Consider the following 17874-nt stretch of genomic DNA (forward strand, 5'->3'; position numbering starts at 1 on the left):
TCCGTTTTTTTCTTTACCTAGTGTGTTTTCCTTTTTTTTGCGGGTTTTGGGCTTACCTCATAAATCCCAATTTATCTTTTGAATGCGGCATTAGGTATTCATACTGTTTTACACTACAAGTTTGAATACAAGGTGCGTAAAAGAGACACCTCTTAGACCAAATGTGCTCGATATGTTTTACCCGAGTTTGCGAACCAACATGTGGTTGCATGGTTAGAGGGGCAGTGGTATCCATAGCACACTAGGGTTCAAGTTTTGGTGCTCGCATTATTCCTGGATTTATTTTAGGATTTTCGGCGATGCGCTTTCAGTGGGAGGAGACGTTCCCGTCGATGACGAGGTGTCTACAGTAACTTTGTAAATCTCAAGATGATATGTCGGCTCAGTCGCTCGAATGTGCGCATAGAGGTAGAGTGTGCGTGTGTGCGTTCATATGGATGAGTGTATGCGCGTATATACGAGCGCTTGCGTCTGTACTGTGTTAAAAGAATATTTTACCTGAGTTTTTCATACCTTGCCGTTTTGGAGTATTTCACAGCTATAATTTGTTTTTTTCTATGGAATGGAATGGACTAAGAGAATTAAATGTACACATCGGGGGTCATTTTAAAACTCTTTTCCTCCCAACAAAAACCAGGCAGCAGAAGTTTCGTTCGCGTTGGAATAGGCCCGTGTTTCTCTGTAAATAGTGGGCCGCGCACGAGGCTGAGCCCAAAACAACGAGCCTCTCTATATTGGAGAAAGAAAAAACACTGCTGCCGGCGGTCTCCTCCTCCTCTTCGCCGACCCGGAGAACCACCCGCCGGGGATCCCCTCCACCTCCTCCTCCTCCACCGCCGTAGTATTTCCCCATGATCCCCCAATTCGCGTTCCTCCTCAACCTCTTGCCCGACGGAGTGGGCGGGGGACCAGCTCCAGAATCAAGAACGTACAGAGGAGGCCGATGGTGGCCGGCCAGCATGCTGGCGCCGCGGGGCGGACGAGGATAGGCGCCGGAGGGAACCCGGCAAAGCGCGACCTGTGCTGTACGGCGAATGGCAAGTCCCATTCGGACGGGCGGCGGCACGGGGAGAGAGGTATGGTTTTCCGCTCTCTGAACTCTGAATCTCTGATTCCCCTCTTATCTTAAGTTATGCAGCATAGTCCTAGAGCCCCAACACAAGATTTTATCATCTACATGTATAATCTATAAGTCCAGTAGAGTGGAACTGATATGGCCCACGATTTATGCTTTTCATCTCTTGATTAATTTACCAACATGACATCTTGAATCAGATAAACTTGTGTGGACATGTGGTGCTGCCTGCAAGCTTGTTCTTGCACAGAAACAACAGAACCATTTACAGCTCTGACCAGAAGAAAAACAGAACAACATAACCCACTCCACTAGAGTGGAGCTGCTACGAGCTATTAGTAGCACGACTTATGCTTTCTCATCTTCTGATTTACCAACATGACATCTTGAATCAGATAATCTTTTCTAGACATGTGCTGCTTTAAGCTTGTTGTTTTGTGTAGAAACAACAGAGCAGCTCACAGCTCTGAGTGCAAGAAAGAAACAAAGTGTCAATGCCATGTATAATGCAGAGATTTGAAACCACAACAATAACATGCTGGAACAAGTTCTTGTTAAATAGGAAAACCGTAAAAGAAGAAGGCATCCACTTCCTCTGTTTCACAGTAGCTGCTTTGACTTGAAAGTGATTTGCTTCGCAGTGCAAGGGGAAGCTGAGCAGAGGAACAGAACCGTGTTCCTTTTATCTGCTCTGTTAAAAGATTGTTTGCAAACCTGAGATGTTCTGCAAGTCTGATAAGCTAGGGTGAGATGAAGATGCTCAGCTTAAACAGAGCTACAATGTTACTACTCACCAAACCTGGGCTCTGGGGTCTTCTCCTCCCCAAGAGAAGGATTTGTAAGTATGAGACTAATCCAATTCAAAGCTCTTCTGGGAGTAGAATTTTTTGCATAAGAAAAATAACCTACAGGTAGTTCCTTCCTCTTACATACTGTATGCGGAGGAGACGCAGATGGATAACAAGAATGAAAATAACTATAGTAAGGGGCTTCGGATTGCTGTAATTTGGTAAAATACAACAAACCATGTTCTTTTTTGTGTGGACGCACAGATCTCCTATGCATAATCTGGTTGCCTATCTTCTCGGGACAGTCTCGTTTCATCTGGGGCCTGATACATCTGAAGCCAAAGGTGGAGCTGAGGAGCATGCATCTCCTGCCACGCCAAAGTTCACTGGAGTTGTTGCAACAAACTTATAATCTATGTTGCTTGCTGTGTTTATGGTGCCTTTCAAAACTTTGACAACCTCTGACATTTACCAAAAAAGGCTTTCGCCCTGCGTTATATATAAAGCAAACCACACATTACAACCGGCCATACAACAAAAAACGGAAAATAAAACGACAGGATACACAACTCTATGGAACGGCTAACGAGCTCCGAAGGACCAGTAGGACATCGAAGCCCACGACGGCCTCAGATCATGTCACCAACGACTGCGACAAAGGAGCTATTCACTGCCAGAGGAAAGCCACACGCTGTCCCTCCCAAGGCCAAACTTGTTGTCCCGTCACTGCCTCCGAAGAGGGCACCCCTGCCCTCTCGTCCTGGATCGAAGGACGTTGTCCCGTCGGCAGGCAGAGCAGCTCACCCCTGAGCACGCATGGGCAGGCCAACCAGTTGCCGAGGATAGGACAACAGCCGTGTCGACCTCACCTCTAAAGGACACCCATACATCGCCACCGTCTCCGGCCAAGACCCAAACGCACACCGCAGCTGCCGAGCATGGATAGTACTGAAGACCGGCAGACCACCACCGCACCGAGCCCCTGACCACGAAGATCTCCCAAGGCAGCGCCTTCAAGAAGAAAGCGACGCCGATGCGCCGCCACCGCCCAATCCGGAGATTTTAGGCTTTCGCCTGGGACCGAGAGGCGGAGGGCCAGGTGTAGGTCTCGATGTTGCCCACACAGAAGGAGAACGGTGCCATGGGCGTCGCCAACATCGTGACTGGCCTCGCTGGTCAAGGGTTTCCCCCGACCCAGAGCCCGCACCCAACGCCCCTTCGGCCTTCTTTTGCAATCAATCTGCAGAATTGCCATCCTCATCATCCGAATCACTTCTTGCTTCTCTACTTGCATGTCTTGAATCACTTCTTGCTTCTCTACTTGCATGTCTTCACTCTGCTTGTCAACTAGATCTGCTAACTGACCATTCTTCACCTTTTCTTCCAATAAGGTGATAAGATGGATGCTCTCTTCTGGCTGGGAACTGTCGATGTTCTTTCTCCCACTGATTATTTCCATGACCACAACACCAAAGCTGTAGACATCGGCCTTTTCCGTGATCTTTGATGCCAATCATTCAGGAGCCAAATAGCCAGGTGTGCCTCTCATTCTAGTAAGCACTTCACTTATATCCCTATCAATGAGCCTGCATAGTCCAAAATCAGACATTTTACTCCCTTTGTTCCTAAATATAAGTCTTTTTAGAGATTCCAATAAGGGACTACATACGGAGCAAAATAGGTGAATCTACACTCTAAAATATGTCTATATACATCCGTATGTAGTTTGTATTGAAATCTCTAAAAGGACTTATATTTAGAAACGGAGGGAGTAGCATTGAAGTTTTCAATCCAAGAGGATATTCTGTGGTTTGATATCCAAATGTACATTTCTTTTGGTGCACTCCTTGTGAAGATAAGAGAGGCCTTTAGGGATGTTAGAAATAATCTTACAGTGCGTCCTCCAATCCAGAGGAGGAGCATTGCTGTCAGGCTGACAATAGATCTACCTGTGCAAGGATCCTTTGGCCATATACCCAAAAGCCTCCTTGACTTCTCGGCACAGAAACCAATCAATCTCACCAAATTCATAATAGTTGCTGTTTCACATGCTTTGAATATCAAACATAGGAGCTTGGAAGTGATTTGCAGTACAATGGGCAGCTGAGCAGAGGAACATGACCACGTTGGTTTATCTGTTGTACATAGAGAAGGTTTGCACACCTAGGGTATTCTGCAAGTCTGCTACGCTATGAGTGGGATAAAGACTCATTATCTTGGTTCCCTGACGTGCACTGACAGAATTTCAAGCACACATCTTTCTCTGGAGTCAAAGACAGCAGCGTGCACCTATGATCTGGACTTCTGGAGTCGAGGACAGAAGCGTGCATCTATGTGTGACCTCTTATTGTTAGGGATTTAAATGATGCAATAAACTGCGCCGGCAAGTCCCGTTTAGTTAGCTTTAGCTAGGTTGATAGTTCATTTTCCCCAGAAAAAAAACTTCATTGAACTGTTAGACCATAAGTGGGCTTAAACGGGATTAAACGGGACCCAGTGTACATCCCTAAAATTAGTTATGCACTGGTAGATTTAACCATGCATGTCTTTCTTTTTTCAAAACCGTATCAATGTCTTATTTTACACTTGCTGATTCTCAGGTGAGCCTTAGTCTATGACAAGAGCATGGATGTCTGAATTGGATAGCAAGCCTCACCTGCATCTCTGATCCTAGCAATCACTCACTCATGTAAGGATTCAGGAATTCAGCAATCAGGTGATATTGAACACCTAGCTAGTCAGCTATGCCATGTCAAGGATGAATACAAGCCACACTGTCGACAGATACTAGTTCAAGATTCGTAATCGCTGTCATTTTAACTAGAACCTGGGATTACCATGAATCTCTATAGATAATGCAGATGATGGAGATGCTGCGCTGATTTTTGCAAAGGCATATGAACAGGTGAAACCAAAGTATAACCATTTAACTGCTTGGCCACATGAAGTGTTTGTTCCTGCAAGTGAGGGGAAGACTGTAGCATCAAGAGAGCAAAATGTGGCTAGATTTTTTTTAACCAGATAGTAAGATCCACCCATGGATTTTACCAAATAATAATGATTTAACCAGCAGAGCATCAATTAATGGAGCAAGACTGTAACGGAATAATAATGGCTATTGCAAAGTTAAATCTCATCCATGGATTTAACATCCAACATATGGCTGGATTTATAACAATTCCTACGATCAATGTGGAAGCTCAATAGGAGCCTCTAATTCGTAACAGTGAGATGATATTCGGTCAACCCTTCGTTTGCACCGTAATTAATTAAGGTGGGTCCATAAAAGCATCAAATCATATGCTTGTGTTAGCTTTCTCCCATTGGCCACCATGATATTTTAGCTAGGCAAAGACCTCGAGCCATTCACAAGTCACGGTTAGTTTATTAACTTGTGCCTTAATGTACGGGCCACTAGCCCACTACCCACAGCTAATCAACTGCTCAAAGGACGTGCAGTTTAGACTTTTTTTGTGTCTGTGTGTCAGTGTGTGGGAGGGGGGCGGGGGATGACGTGCAGTTTAGACTTTGCACATAGTGTATGCACTAATATAGACAGGCTCCAAAGGCTCCTTTTTGGAAACCTTGACTCGCAACACGTTCTGGTCGTGGTTGTGCCCCTAAACCATGTACATCACCGGCGATCGCCTTCACACCAAAGGCTCCTCGGTCGCTCCTCGCCGGCAATGAGCGGAGGGGCGCACTGAAGAGGAGAAGGCAGCACGCTGCTATCCCCTTGGCAAGTCTCTCTCTCTCTCTCTCTCTCTCTCTCTCTCTCTCTCTGCATGTGCTTACTTATTATTTTTCCTGCTCTCATCAGGTCGATCGCTAGTCCAGGACACTAATTCTTGGCAAGAACCAATGGCCGAGTTCGCTGTTAGCACCGTTCTTGCAAACGTGGGCAATCTTGCTGTTCAGGGGACAAGTTTTGTATGCGCGGTCACCTTTGAAGTGGCAGTCCTGAAAGATGAGCTAATGCGAATGCAGGCCTACCTCAAAGATGCCGAGAGCAAACGGAGATCTGGAAATGCAAGAGTTGCTGTTCTTGTGAGCCAGATTAGGGATGCCGCATATGAGGCTGAGAATGCCATCGCAGCTGCAGAGTACATGAAGAAGAGAAACATGATAAAGAAGGGCTTCAAGGCTGCAGTCTCAAGGTATGCTCGCTTACCGGGTGATTTGACTACCCTTCGTAAAGTTGGTGTTAAAATTCAGCGTGTAAGAAGGAAGCTCAATGAGATATTTCAGAGTGTAGAACGCTTGAATATTGACTTGGATATTCAAGATGTGGACGAGTGTCTAGAAGATTATGACCTTGCACACCAAAACTTTAAGGATGATTTTGTCATGGTTGGTTTCGAGAACGAGTACAGAGAAATAGTCAATAAGTTAGTTCAGGGGGGGAATATGCTTAGTGCTATCTCCATAGTTGCTATGGGTGGTGCAGGAAAAACGACAGTTGCTAGAAAAGTGTACACTGCATCCGGAGTCAAACAACACTTCGAGGTGCTTGTTTGGGTGACTGTTTCTGAAAAATTCAAGGTCATTGATTTACTAAAGGAAATTGTGAAGCAAATACCGAGTGATGTTGGTCTGTCTATAAATGATGAAATGAATGAGTATGAGGTGGGAAAGAAGATCCATGATATCCTCATCAAGAAAAGATACTTGGTAGTTCTCGATGATGTGTGGGAAACAGATACATGGGAGCAAATAAATAGAACAATTAAGGCCTTTCCAGATGCGGCTAACTTTAGTAGAGTACTATTAACTACAAGAAAAGAAGATGTTGCGAATCACGTTGAAATGCCAACCCATGTTCATTCTTTGAGATGTTTAGATGAAGAGAAAAGCTGGGAACTTCTTAGTAGCAAAGCCTTACCATCATACAAAAGGTCAAACATACATGATCTGGATAAGTTTGAAAACTTAGGGAGAAAGCTTACAAAGAAATGTGATGGATTACCGCTTGCACTTGCAGTGTTAGGGGGTTATCTATCAAAGAATCTCAACACACAAGCATGGTCCGATGTACTGTTGGGCTGGCCATCAACCAAAGACACACAGATGATGTGGGGCATAATAGCTCGCAGTTACAAGGACCTACCGAATCATTATTTGAGATCCTGTTTTCTCTATCTTGCTGCTTTTCCTGAGGATTTCATAATATCCGTGTCGGACCTTATAAATTTATGGATAGCAGAAAGCTTGATTCCACATACACCAAAGCATATACTAGAAGAAACAGCACGTAAGTATGTAACTGAGTTGACCCAAAGAAGCTTGGTACAAGTTGTTGAAACAAATGATATTTATGGATGGATTGAGAAGATAAAGATTCATGACATCTTACGTGACTGGTGCATAGAAGAAGCAACACAAGATGGTTTTCTTGATGTCATCGATGAGACTACTAGAGGTGAGGCTAGATTCCTTTCATCTATGCAATTTGTATACATTTTCTTAAATATATCGATTCCTTTATATAGGTCCGGTATTTTGTGTTTGCTTGTGTAATAACTTGTTGCTGACATATTGATGGACTCTAACGAAATGCAGGACAAGATGGTGCACCTTCATCTTATAACCTGATATCCTATCGTTCTTCTTTTCAAAATTCGAGTGAGCAGATTCTACAAGCATCACCTAATCTCCGAGCTTTGTTTGGCTTTGGACTTTTATCAATATCTTTTCCCAAGCTAAGATTCCTAAGAGTTCTTCATGTTGAGAATGCGAGACTGGAGAATTCCTCAGAAGTAATTGGCGGGTGCGTTCACTTGCGACACCTCGGATTGAGAAGATGTAGAAATGTGGTGATTCCTTCTTCAGTCAGGAAACTCCTTTACTTGCAGACTATAGATCTGGCAGGGGTCTTTCGGCATGAATCAGAAGTATCAAACTCCCTCTGGGATATACCTACTCTAAGGTATATAGATATTCCTAGAATTTCTCTGCCAAGGAGTGTGCAATTTCAAAAAAGCCTACGGGAGCTTCATATGTTCGCTTCTATTTATGAAATTGAAAAAGATCCGATGCCGATCCTGGAGATGCTTCCTTGTCTTGTGATGCTGGGGTTGAATGGTTTTAAAGCTGAAACCATGAGCTTCAAGGCCCAAGGGTTTCCTCGTCTGCAAGAGTTAACACTTGAAATGTGTTCCATTAATTGGAGGATGGAGGTTGGGGCAATGCCGAAGCTATTCCACCTATCATTTAAAAGATGCCCGCAGATGGACGGAATCCCCAAGGGATTGTTGCACCTTCCATCCCTTAGGTCCGTATCACTTCGTGATTTGAGAAAATACTATTTGAGTGACAAGACAGTGAAAGGGCTGAAGCAGAAAGGATGCGAGGTAATAATGCCTCCTCCTCCCTCATGTCATCCTTCCATTATTTCTCTTTGATTCAATTTTACCACCAGGGATGATAACACACTGCCTTTTGCAGGTCAAAGAAAGTCGTACTCCGTTCTAAGGATTATGTTTGAAGTATGGTCCAAATGTACAATGCATGTCAAAGGAAGTCGTACTCTTCGAACAGCAGGGATGATCAAGTATTCTTATTATTTCCTAGTTATGAAGGCATTATGGTCCGGTTATGCTCTCCCATTGGATGGACAAATATCTAGCGTATATGGTTGATTCATGTCTGTCATGTGGGCTCTTCAATGCATGCCGTTCTGTCTATTTGTCTCAATAAATGTGTGTGTGACTGTTAAGTATTGTATCAAATGATTTGTATTTTTCTTGGATTAAGTTTATCACAAACAAGCCATATATATTGTGATATTTTTAGCTCATGTTGTTTGTCTCTGAGAACAATTAACGAGCACTCACTTTAGCGTCAAAGTTTGTCCTATGTCATTAATTATATTGTATCATAACTACTGTATCGAATGGGGGGTCGATGGAGATGGCAAGAGCCCTAGCGACACCGCTTCTTCTTCACTTGCTCGCCCTGATCTCCTTTAGCAAAGAAAAAGTAAGTATTGTGTGCTGGAAAAGCGCCCCGTCTCTAATATTTATTTTCTGTCTGAAATAGTGGAACCAACACTTTGCAAATCAATGATCCGCATGAAAAGTATGATTCTAAGATTCAGTATTCTGCGGATTTGAGCAAATTCTTGATCCCAGAAAGGTAAATTGTTTTTTCTAGTTTTTTTAATCATTTTGTGGTAAATGGATCCACTATTTGCTAATTTCTGATCTCACCAGGATATTGAACCTATATGGACTAGCTACTGTTGGCTTTGGTTAACTGAACCTGAATTTTGATATTTACTTTCCACATATTTTGTGAAGGCACTCTTAGAAACATGTGATCTGTCTTCCTGAATTGAAGATTCCAGCTATCCTTTTAGCACTTGCATTCCTTTAGATTTTTTGTCCTCGAATGTCTGTTAGGTTTTATGTGTTATTTTCCTCTTGTGCTCATGTACATCCCTTTAGATTTTTTGTCCTCGAATGGCCGGGGGACCACCTCCAGAATCAAGAACGTACAGAGGAGACCAATGGTGGCCGGCGAGCATGCTGGCGCCGCGAGGCCGACAGAGATAGGCGCCAGCGGGAACTCGGGAAAGTGCGACCTGTGCTGTGCCGCGATTGTCAAGTCCCATTGGGACGTACGGCGGCATGGGGAAACAGGTATGAGTTTTCGCTCTCTGAACTCTCATGAGATTCCCCTCTTAACTTATGCAGCATAATCCTAGAGCCCAAACACAAGATTTTACCATCTATATTTGTAATCTAGTCCAGTAGAGTGGAACTGGTACGACCCACGATTTATGCCTTTTCATCTCTTGATTGATTTACCCACATGACATCTTGAATCAGATAAGCTTGTGTGGACATGTGGTGCTGCCTACAAGCTTGTTCTTGCATACAAACAACAGACCTATTTACAGATCTGACCGAAAGAAAAACAGAACAACATAACCCAGTCCTGTAGAGTGGAGCTGCTACGATCTATTAGTACGATTTATGCTTTTTCATCTTCTGATTTACCACATGACATCTTTAATCAGATAATCTTGTGTGGACTTGTGGTTCTACGTACACGCTTGTCTTGTGTAGAAACAACAAGAAACAGAGTGTCAATGCCATTTATAAACAGATATCTGAAACGACAGTAACAACATGTTGGAACAAGTTCTTGTTAAATAGGAAAACCTTAAAAGAAAAAGCCATCCACTTCCTCTGTTTCACAGTAGCTGTTTTGACTTGAAAGTGATTTGCTTTGCAGTGCGAGGGGCTGAGCAGAGGAACAGAACCATGTTCCTTTTATCTGCTCTGTAAAAAGATTGTTTGCAAACCTAAGATGTTCTGCAAGTCTGATAAGCTAGGGTGAGATGAAGGTGCTCAGCTTAAACGGAACTACAATGTTACCATTCACCAAACCGGGGCTCCGGGGTCTGTCTTCTCCCCAAGAGAAGGATTTGTAGGTACGAGACTAATCCAATTCAAAGCTCTTCTGGGAGTAGAATTTTTTGAATAAGAAAAATAACCTTCGGGTAGTTCCTTCCTCTTACATATTGTATTATTCTACTGCAGAGGAGACGCAGATGGATAACAAGAATGAAAATAACTATAGTAAGGGGCTTCGGATTGCTGTAATTTGATAAAAATACAACAAAACATGTTTTTTTTTGTGGACTCACAGATCTCCTATACATAATCTGGTTGCCTATCTTCTCAGGATAGTCCCGTTTCATCTGGGGCCTGATACATCTGAAGCCAAAGGTGGAGCTGAGGAGCATGCATCTCCTGCCACGCCAAAGTTCACTGTAGTTGTTGCAACAAACTTATAATCTATGTTGTTTTCCGTGTTTATGGTGCCTTCCAAGACTTTGACAACCTCTGACATTTTCGGCCTCTTTTTGCAATCAATCTGCAAACACCACATTGCCATCCTCATCATCCGAATCACCTCTTGCTTGTTCACTTGCATGTCATCACTCTGCTTGTCGACTAGATCTGCTAATTGATCACTCTTCACCTTTTCTTCCAATAGGGTGATAAGATGGATGCTCTCTTCAGGTTGAGAGGTGTCGAGGTTCTTTCTTCCACTGATTATTTCCATGACCACAACGCCAAAGCTGTAGACATCGGCCTTTTCCGTGATCTGCGATGTCAACCATTCAGGAGCCAAATAGCCTGGTGTGCCTCTCATTCTAGTAACCACTTCACTCGTATCCCTGTCAATGAGCTTGCATAGTCCAAAATCAGAAATTTTGGCATTGAAGTTTTCATCCAAGAGGATATTCTGCGGTTTGATATCCAAATGAACAATTCTTTTGGTGCACTCCTCGTGAAGATAAGACAGGCCTTTAGCGACGTTAGCAATAATCTTACAACGCGTCCTCCAATCTAGAGGAGGAGCATTGCTGTCATGCCAACAATAGATCCACCTGTCCAAGGATCCTTTGGCCATATACTCATAAACCAAGAGCCTCCTTGACTTCTCGGCACAGAAACCAATCAATCTCACCAAATTTATATGATGGATGCTGCCAATTGTATGAACCTCTGCCAAAAATTCCTTTTCTCCATGACCAGCATGATCCAAACATTTTACTGCAATTCTTTCATCACCAAGCTGTCCTTCAAAAACAGACCCAAATCCTCCCTCGCCGAGCTTTTCCCTGAATTGCTCGGTTGCAATATCTAATTGTTGAAATGTCAACCTCATTGGCGTCCCTTTTAGATTCCCAAACTCTTCTTCTCTTCCCTCCGGCACCTGGTGTCGTCGTTTACGTAGAACAAAATGGATGTATGCATAGATTAAATAGAATATGCAACCAAGTATTGTCCGTGCAAGAAGAAATTTACTCATAACAGATAGACCAGCTCGGAATGAGATTCCAATGTCAGATGGGGATCCTATGCTTGTCTTCCTAGTAGGAATAGATGCAGAAGGGCTTGGAAGCAAAGACGATGGATTGATCGGGGGACAGAAGACGACCTGGTAATTGGTGCCTGTAGGGCAAGTGAAAGTGCTTGAGGAATAGTCCTTGGGGTAGCTGTATGCATCAGGACATAGCTGCTTAAAGAACCTCAAATATGTGGTGGGTTTGCAACTGTTTGATCTGTTCCTGGTGCACGCGTTGTTGCAACCCCCCGGCACCTTGAGATTGCTTGGACACTGTGATGTGATGTCAGCTACGCAGCGCGGCCCCTTGCTGCAATCTGGCCCACCATGGGTTGGCACCGGCAGAAATTCCATGGGGACGTTGAAGCCGAGGACGAGGGAGATGTTGAAGACATCGGTGTTGTTGAACTGGCCGAGTGCAAACTCAGCCACCGTGTTGGGTGGCTGACCATTCCTCGCACAGACAAGCTCGCCGCCGCAGTCGCCTGTTTGGCACGAGCCGTTTCCGTTGGCATCAAATATGCAGCCTGTGCGCCCACACACGACCACCAGCGGTGCCAGCAGGCACGTCCAGTGTCCACCACTTGCCCGGATCAAGCTGCATGCCGCCGCCCACCGGCACAGCGGCGGGCCACACGGTGTAGGAGCATTGGTTGGTGATGTTCAATGTGGCGCCCTCATTGGTGACAAGGAGAAACAGGAGGAGGAGAGGCAGGAGGTGGAAAGCTGGAGAGATACTCACCGCTGCCATTTGTGTTACAGTTTGATTTTCATTGGTTAAGATGATTCATATATAATAATTGTTATGGATAAGAGCTTGGATGAAGCTGGCTGGCTTCTCAACCAAGCGGCCAAAATATCTCAACCACCATAAATTGTGATGCATACGAATGGGAAGGGTAGCCAAACACTAGTTATCTTGAATCCCTGACCAGCACTGAAAGAATATAAACCACACATCTTCCTCTGGAGTCAAAGAAAGCAGCGTGTACCTATGGTCTAGAGTAAAAGTCAACTTGGCAGCTGCATCTATCTGCAACCTCTTGTTACTGTGCACTGAGAGATTTAACCATAGCCATGTCTTATTTTACACTTGATTCTCGGGTTAGTGTCGGCCTATGACAAGAGCATGGCCGGTTCAATTTGATAGCGAGTCTAACCTGGATCTCTGATCCTAGCAATCTCTCACTCATGTAAGGATTCGGGAACCCCGCAATGAGGTGACAGCGAACACCTTGCTATGGTGAGAATGGCTAGTCGACTAAACCACGTCACGGATGAAAACAATCCACAACGCGGCATATATGGTAATCACAATTTATTAATAGGCCTTCTGCCTATTGCTAAGTTGCAAACTGTTGTCAAGTGAAATCTGCTGCCATAATGCCATAGCCTGACAAACATCATTGATCTTTCAATGAGAAGGAGTGTCTAAAACACACGGATCATGTACACTTGAAAGTAAGCATTAACTTCTCATGTACCAACTACTACTTCACACTTCAATTTTTTTACGCCATACAGTTTACTGTGGGAATGCTTATTGAGTTAAAACCAAATCTCATAGACAATAGTCATTATTGTGGCACACCGAACAATTTTCAGAATCACTAACATGTTCCTCTACAATTGTGTCACAGGGCGGACACGGGATGAAATAGGTGGGTTGGGCGGCATTTCATCGAATCTGGAAGCTTTCTGGTAACATATTCACTAATTTTTCCATGGATGGGTGATATTCTGCAAGCATACGTATGTTGTATATCAGAGAAGGTTTGCAATATTACTGATACTCCCTCCGTTCCTAAATATTTGTATTTTTAGAGTTCAAATAGACTACCACATACGGATGTATATAGACATATTTTGAAGTGTAGATTCACTCATTTTGCTCCGTATGTAGTCACTTGTTGAAATCTCTAGAAAGACAAATATTTAGGAACAGAGGGAGTATATGCAAGGGTGAAATATACTGATATATGGGGCTCAAATCATCGGTGTAGGGGGAAACCACACACTATATTTTGATTGCAAGACACAACTCACCGGCACCACATATGAAAGTCCATTAGGACAAATCCCTCTTTGTTAATGTGATGATGGGTTCTTAGCCCTCTTGATGCAGCTCGATTTCAAGAAGCAACAGTTCACATAATCACATTAGCAATTCAGATCTGTCAATATTAATAATCTGGATGTTATAAGATGCTGAAATTTGCCCCCACTCCACAGTCCACCACTTGCCCGGATCAAGCTGCATGCCGCCGCCCACCGGCACAGCGGCCAGCCACACGGTGTAGGAGCATTGGTTGGTGATGTTTAATGTGGTGCCCTCATTGGTGGCAAGGAGAAACAGGAGGAGGAGAGGCAGTATGTGGAGAGCTGAAGAGATACTCACCACTGCCATTCGTATTATGATTTTCATTGGTTAAAATGATATATAATTTATTTGGTATGGATAAGGGCTTGGAGGAAGCAGCCTGGCCTCTCAACCAAGAGGCTACCATAACTTGTGATGCATGCCAACCGAGAAGGGAAGCCAAAGACTTGTTATCTTGGTTCCCTGGCCAGCACTGAAAGAATTTAAACAATCTTTCTCTGGAGTCAAAGACAACTGCGTGTAGCTATGATCTAGAGGCAAAAACACTCTGTAAGAACTTGGCAGATGCATCTATGTGCAACCTCTTATTACTGTGCACTGTCAGATTTTACTATTCATGTCTTCTTATAAAACCATAGCCATGTTTTATTTATACTTGCTGATTCTCGGGTGAGTGTTGTCAGCCTATGACGAGAGCACAACCGGATGAATTTGATAGCGAGCCTGACCTGGAATAATGAGGCGACACTCGTGTAAGGATTAGGGGACTGAGTAATGAGGTGACAGAGAACACCTTGCTATGGTGAGGATGGCTACTTGGCTAGTCATCTACACCATGTCAAGGATGAATAAAGCCACACAAGCGACTAGCTAATGCTTCCTTTCCATTGGAAGAAAGTTGTTAACATTTTGTATGGTGCATATAGCTCTTTTCATTGGCGATTGGACTTGGAGAAGTTGCACAACAAGAAAAGAGCAAGACCAAGAAACTCAAGGTATTAATGCAAATTCTTACTTGAAAATGAAGCATTACATGTCTGTCTTACAAGACTACAATAGTATATTTTAGTAATATGAATATACAATTATGCATGCCTGCTACTTTTCCTTGAAAACTGCTGTTATAGGCTGATAGATGCCTTGTATGCTTCAAAAATCAGTTCTGAGTAACCCGTGTTCACTGCCCTGTATGGAGTCCATACAAAACGCAAAACGCTTGCCTAACTCCAGCGCTTAAAATTTCCTTGCACATATTAATTCTCTATCCTCTTTGTCCCCGCCCCCTCTTTTACCTAGGGCCAGATAAGCCGGAGGCTAGGGGTGGACTTGAGAACATCACATTTCCAGCAATACCATAGCTTGCTGGACTTGTTGCAACGAAGTTATGGTCTATATTGGTATCTGCATTCATGGTACCTTCCAAGACTTCGACGACTTGAGACATTTTAGGCCTTTTTTTAAAATCAATTTGCAAGCACCACATTGCGAGCTTCATCATCTGAATTACTTCTTCCTTGTGTACTTGCATGGTAGCATTGTGCTTATCAATCAAATCTACCAAACAATCACACTTCACCTTCTCTTGCAATAGGGTAATAAGATGCATGCTCTCTTCAAACAGGGAAGTGTCAAGGTTCTTTCTTCCACTGACGATTTCCATGATCACAATGCCAAAGCTGTATACGTCGGCTTTTTCTGAGATTTGCATTGTCAACCATTCAGGAGCCAAATATCCTCGTGTGCCTCTCATTCTAGTAATCACTTGGCTCTTATCCCTATTTATAAGCTTACACAATCCAAAATCAGAAAGTTTAGCATTGAAATCATCATCTAATAGGATATTTTGTGGTTTGACATCCAAATGAGCAATTATGTCCATGCACTCCTCATGGAGATAAGAGAGGGCCTTAGCTATCTGAATAATAATTTTGTGCCGCATCCTCCAATCTAGCCGAGGAGTAGTATTATCACCTCGAGAATAAATCCACCTGTCCAAGGATCCTTTGGGCATATACTCATACACCAAGAGTTTGTATGATTTCTCTGCACAGAAACCAATCAGTCTCACAAGATTGATATGATGTATGCTACCAATTGTTTGAATTTCTGCCAGAAATTCTGTATTTCCCTGACCAGTTTGATCCAGACACTTCACTGCAATTATGTCCTCACCAAACTGTCCCTTGAAAACAGGTCCAAATCCTCCTTCTCCAAGCTTGTGTATGAATTGCTCGGTTGCTACATTTAATTGTTGAAATGTGAACCTCATTGGTGTTCCTTGGAGCTCCCCGAGCTCTTCCTCAGCCATCTCCCTGCGCCACTGTCGTCTTCTTCGTATAGATACGAAGCATTTATATATCAACCAGGGCATGATGCAGAACAGTGCCATGAGGAAAATAAATTCAAAAATAATTAGATAGACTAAAACTAGTGCCTCTACCTTCCCTGAAGTTGAGGGACAGAAAACGACCTGGTAGTTAGTGCCTGTCGGGCAAGTCAAAGTGCTCGAGGAATAATCCATGGGGTAGTTGCAGTGTATCCCCTTGTTGCAGTCTGGCCCTCCCTGGGCTGGCATCGGTAGAAATTCCATGGGCACGTTGAAGCCGAGGACGAGGGAGATGTTGAAGACATCCGTGTTGTTGAACCGGCCGAGTGCAAACTCAGCCACCGTGTTGGGTGGCTGACCGTTCCTCGCACAAGCAAGCATGCCGCCACAGTCGCCCGTTTGGCACGAGCCGTTTCCTTTGGCATCAAATATGCAGCCCGTTCGCGCCCACACACAACCAGCAGCAGTGCCAGCAGGCATGTCCAATATCCACCACTTGCCCGGATCAAGCTGCATGCCGCCGCCCATCGGCACAATGGCCGGCCACACGGTGTAGGAGCATTGGTTGGTGATGTTTAATGTGGCACCCTCATTGGTGGCAAGGAGAAACAGGAGGATGAGAGGCAGGAGGTGGAGAGCTGGAGAGATGCTCACCGCTGCCATTCATGTTATGATTTGATTTTCATTGGTTAAGATGACTTACATATATATATTGTTTGGTATGGATAAGAGCTTGAGGAAGCTGGCTGGCTTCTCAACCAAGCGGCCAAAATATCTCATTCACCATAACTTGTGGTGCATACGAACGGAGAAGGGCAGCCAAACACTCGTTATCTTGGATCCCTGACCAGCACTGAAAGAATTTAAACCACACATCTTCCTCTGGAGTCAAATAAAGCAGCATGTACCTATGGTCTAGAGTCAAAGTCAACTTGGCAGTTGCATCTATGTGCAACCTCCTGTTAATGTGCACTGAGAGATTTAACCATACATGCCTTCTTTTTAACCATAGCCATGTCTTATTTTACACTTGCTGATTCTCGGGTGAGCGTCGGCCTATGACAAGAGCATGGCCGGCTGAATTTGATAGCGGGCCTCCTGGATCTCTGATCATAGCAATCACTCACTCATGTAAAGATTCGGGAATCCAACAATGAGGTGACAGCGAACACCTTGCTATGGTGAGGATGAAAACAATCCACATGAGCGACAATATATAGTAATAATTATTTTTTAATAGGCCTTCTGCCTAGCTAAGCTGCAAACTGTTTCAAGTGAAATCTGCTGCCATAATGCCATAGCCTGACAAACATCATTGATATTTCTATCAGCAGGAGTTTCTAAAACACACGGACCTCATGTACCAACTACTACTTCACACTGTTCCAATATTTTACGCCATACAGTTTACAGTGGGAATGCTTATTGAGTTGAAAACCCAATCTCATAGACAATAGTCGTTACTGCGGCATACCAAACATTTTTCAGAAGCACTAATATTTTCCTCTGCAATTGTGTCACAGGGCAGCCATAGGATGTAATAGGTGGGTTGGGCGTCTTTGTTTGACTCTGGAAGCTTTCTGGTAACATGTTCACTAATTTTGCCATGGATGGGTGATATTCTGCAAGTGTACAGATGTTGGATATCAAAGAAGTTTTGCACTATTACTAATATATGCAAGAGTGAAATATACTGAAGATTCCACGAAATCTTAGCCCT

General features: G+C 43.8%; 2 protein-coding genes and 1 pseudogene across 5 annotated transcripts; 1 reads left to right on the top strand and 2 right to left on the bottom strand.

The window, feature by feature from the left end:
• Nucleotides 1-728: 728 nt before the first annotated feature.
• LOC125530251 (putative disease resistance protein At1g50180) lies at nt 729-10174 on the top strand. Of its 3 annotated transcripts, XM_048694645.1 has the most exons (6): nt 729-1076; nt 1717-3399; nt 4464-5602; nt 5684-7282; nt 7423-8213; nt 8308-10174. In XM_048694645.1, the coding sequence occupies exons 4-6, from the start codon at nt 5725-5727 to the stop codon at nt 8332-8334; spliced, it is 2376 nt and encodes a 791-aa protein (XP_048550602.1). In that variant the 5' UTR covers nt 729-1076; nt 1717-3399; nt 4464-5602; nt 5684-5724; the 3' UTR covers nt 8335-10174. The 3 variants fall into 3 exon arrangements, with proteins under 3 accessions (XP_048550602.1, XP_048550600.1, XP_048550599.1); XM_048694643.1 differs by having other exon boundaries at nt 3255-5602; XM_048694642.1 differs by lacking the exon at nt 1717-3399.
• A 262-nt stretch (nt 10175-10436) lies between these two features.
• Nucleotides 10437-14687, bottom strand: LOC125530252 (annotated as a pseudogene).
• A 137-nt stretch (nt 14688-14824) lies between these two features.
• On the bottom strand, nt 14825-16847 carry LOC125530253 (G-type lectin S-receptor-like serine/threonine-protein kinase SD2-5). Of its 2 annotated transcripts, none has more exons than XM_048694647.1 (2): nt 16299-16847; nt 14825-16148 (listed from the first exon to the last, which is right to left on the bottom strand). In XM_048694647.1, the coding sequence occupies exons 1-2, from the start codon at nt 16815-16817 to the stop codon at nt 15117-15119; spliced, it is 1551 nt and encodes a 516-aa protein (XP_048550604.1). In that variant the 5' UTR covers nt 16818-16847; the 3' UTR covers nt 14825-15116. The 2 variants fall into 2 exon arrangements, with proteins under 2 accessions (XP_048550604.1, XP_048550603.1); XM_048694646.1 differs by having other exon boundaries at nt 16269-16847.
• Nucleotides 16848-17874: the final 1027 nt, after the last annotated feature.

This window comes from Triticum urartu, unplaced genomic scaffold (genome assembly GCF_003073215.2).
Source record: "Triticum urartu cultivar G1812 unplaced genomic scaffold, Tu2.1 TuUngrouped_contig_6179, whole genome shotgun sequence".
In the NCBI taxonomy this organism is placed as follows: domain Eukaryota; kingdom Viridiplantae; phylum Streptophyta; class Magnoliopsida; order Poales; family Poaceae; genus Triticum; species Triticum urartu.

Excerpts from the sequence above, each read along its gene's own strand:
- LOC125530251 (XM_048694645.1), top strand. The coding sequence starts at position 5,725 with ATGGCCGAGTTCGCTGTTAGCACCGTTCTTGCAAACGTGGGCAATCTT. Across the intron at positions 7,283-7,422 it reads CATCGATGAGACTACTAGAG|GACAAGATGGTGCACCTTCA; the intron begins GTGAGGCTAGAT and ends AACGAAATGCAG. Across the intron at positions 8,214-8,307 it reads TGAAGCAGAAAGGATGCGAG|GTCAAAGAAAGTCGTACTCC; the intron begins GTAATAATGCCT and ends TGCCTTTTGCAG.
- LOC125530253 (XM_048694646.1), bottom strand. The coding sequence starts at position 16,817 with ATGGCAGCGGTGAGCATCTCTCCAGCTCTCCACCTCCTGCCTCTCATC. Across the intron at positions 16,149-16,268 it reads GTCCCTCAACTTCAGGGAAG|TGGCGCAGGGAGATGGCTGA; the intron begins GTAGAGGCACTA and ends AGAAGACGACAG.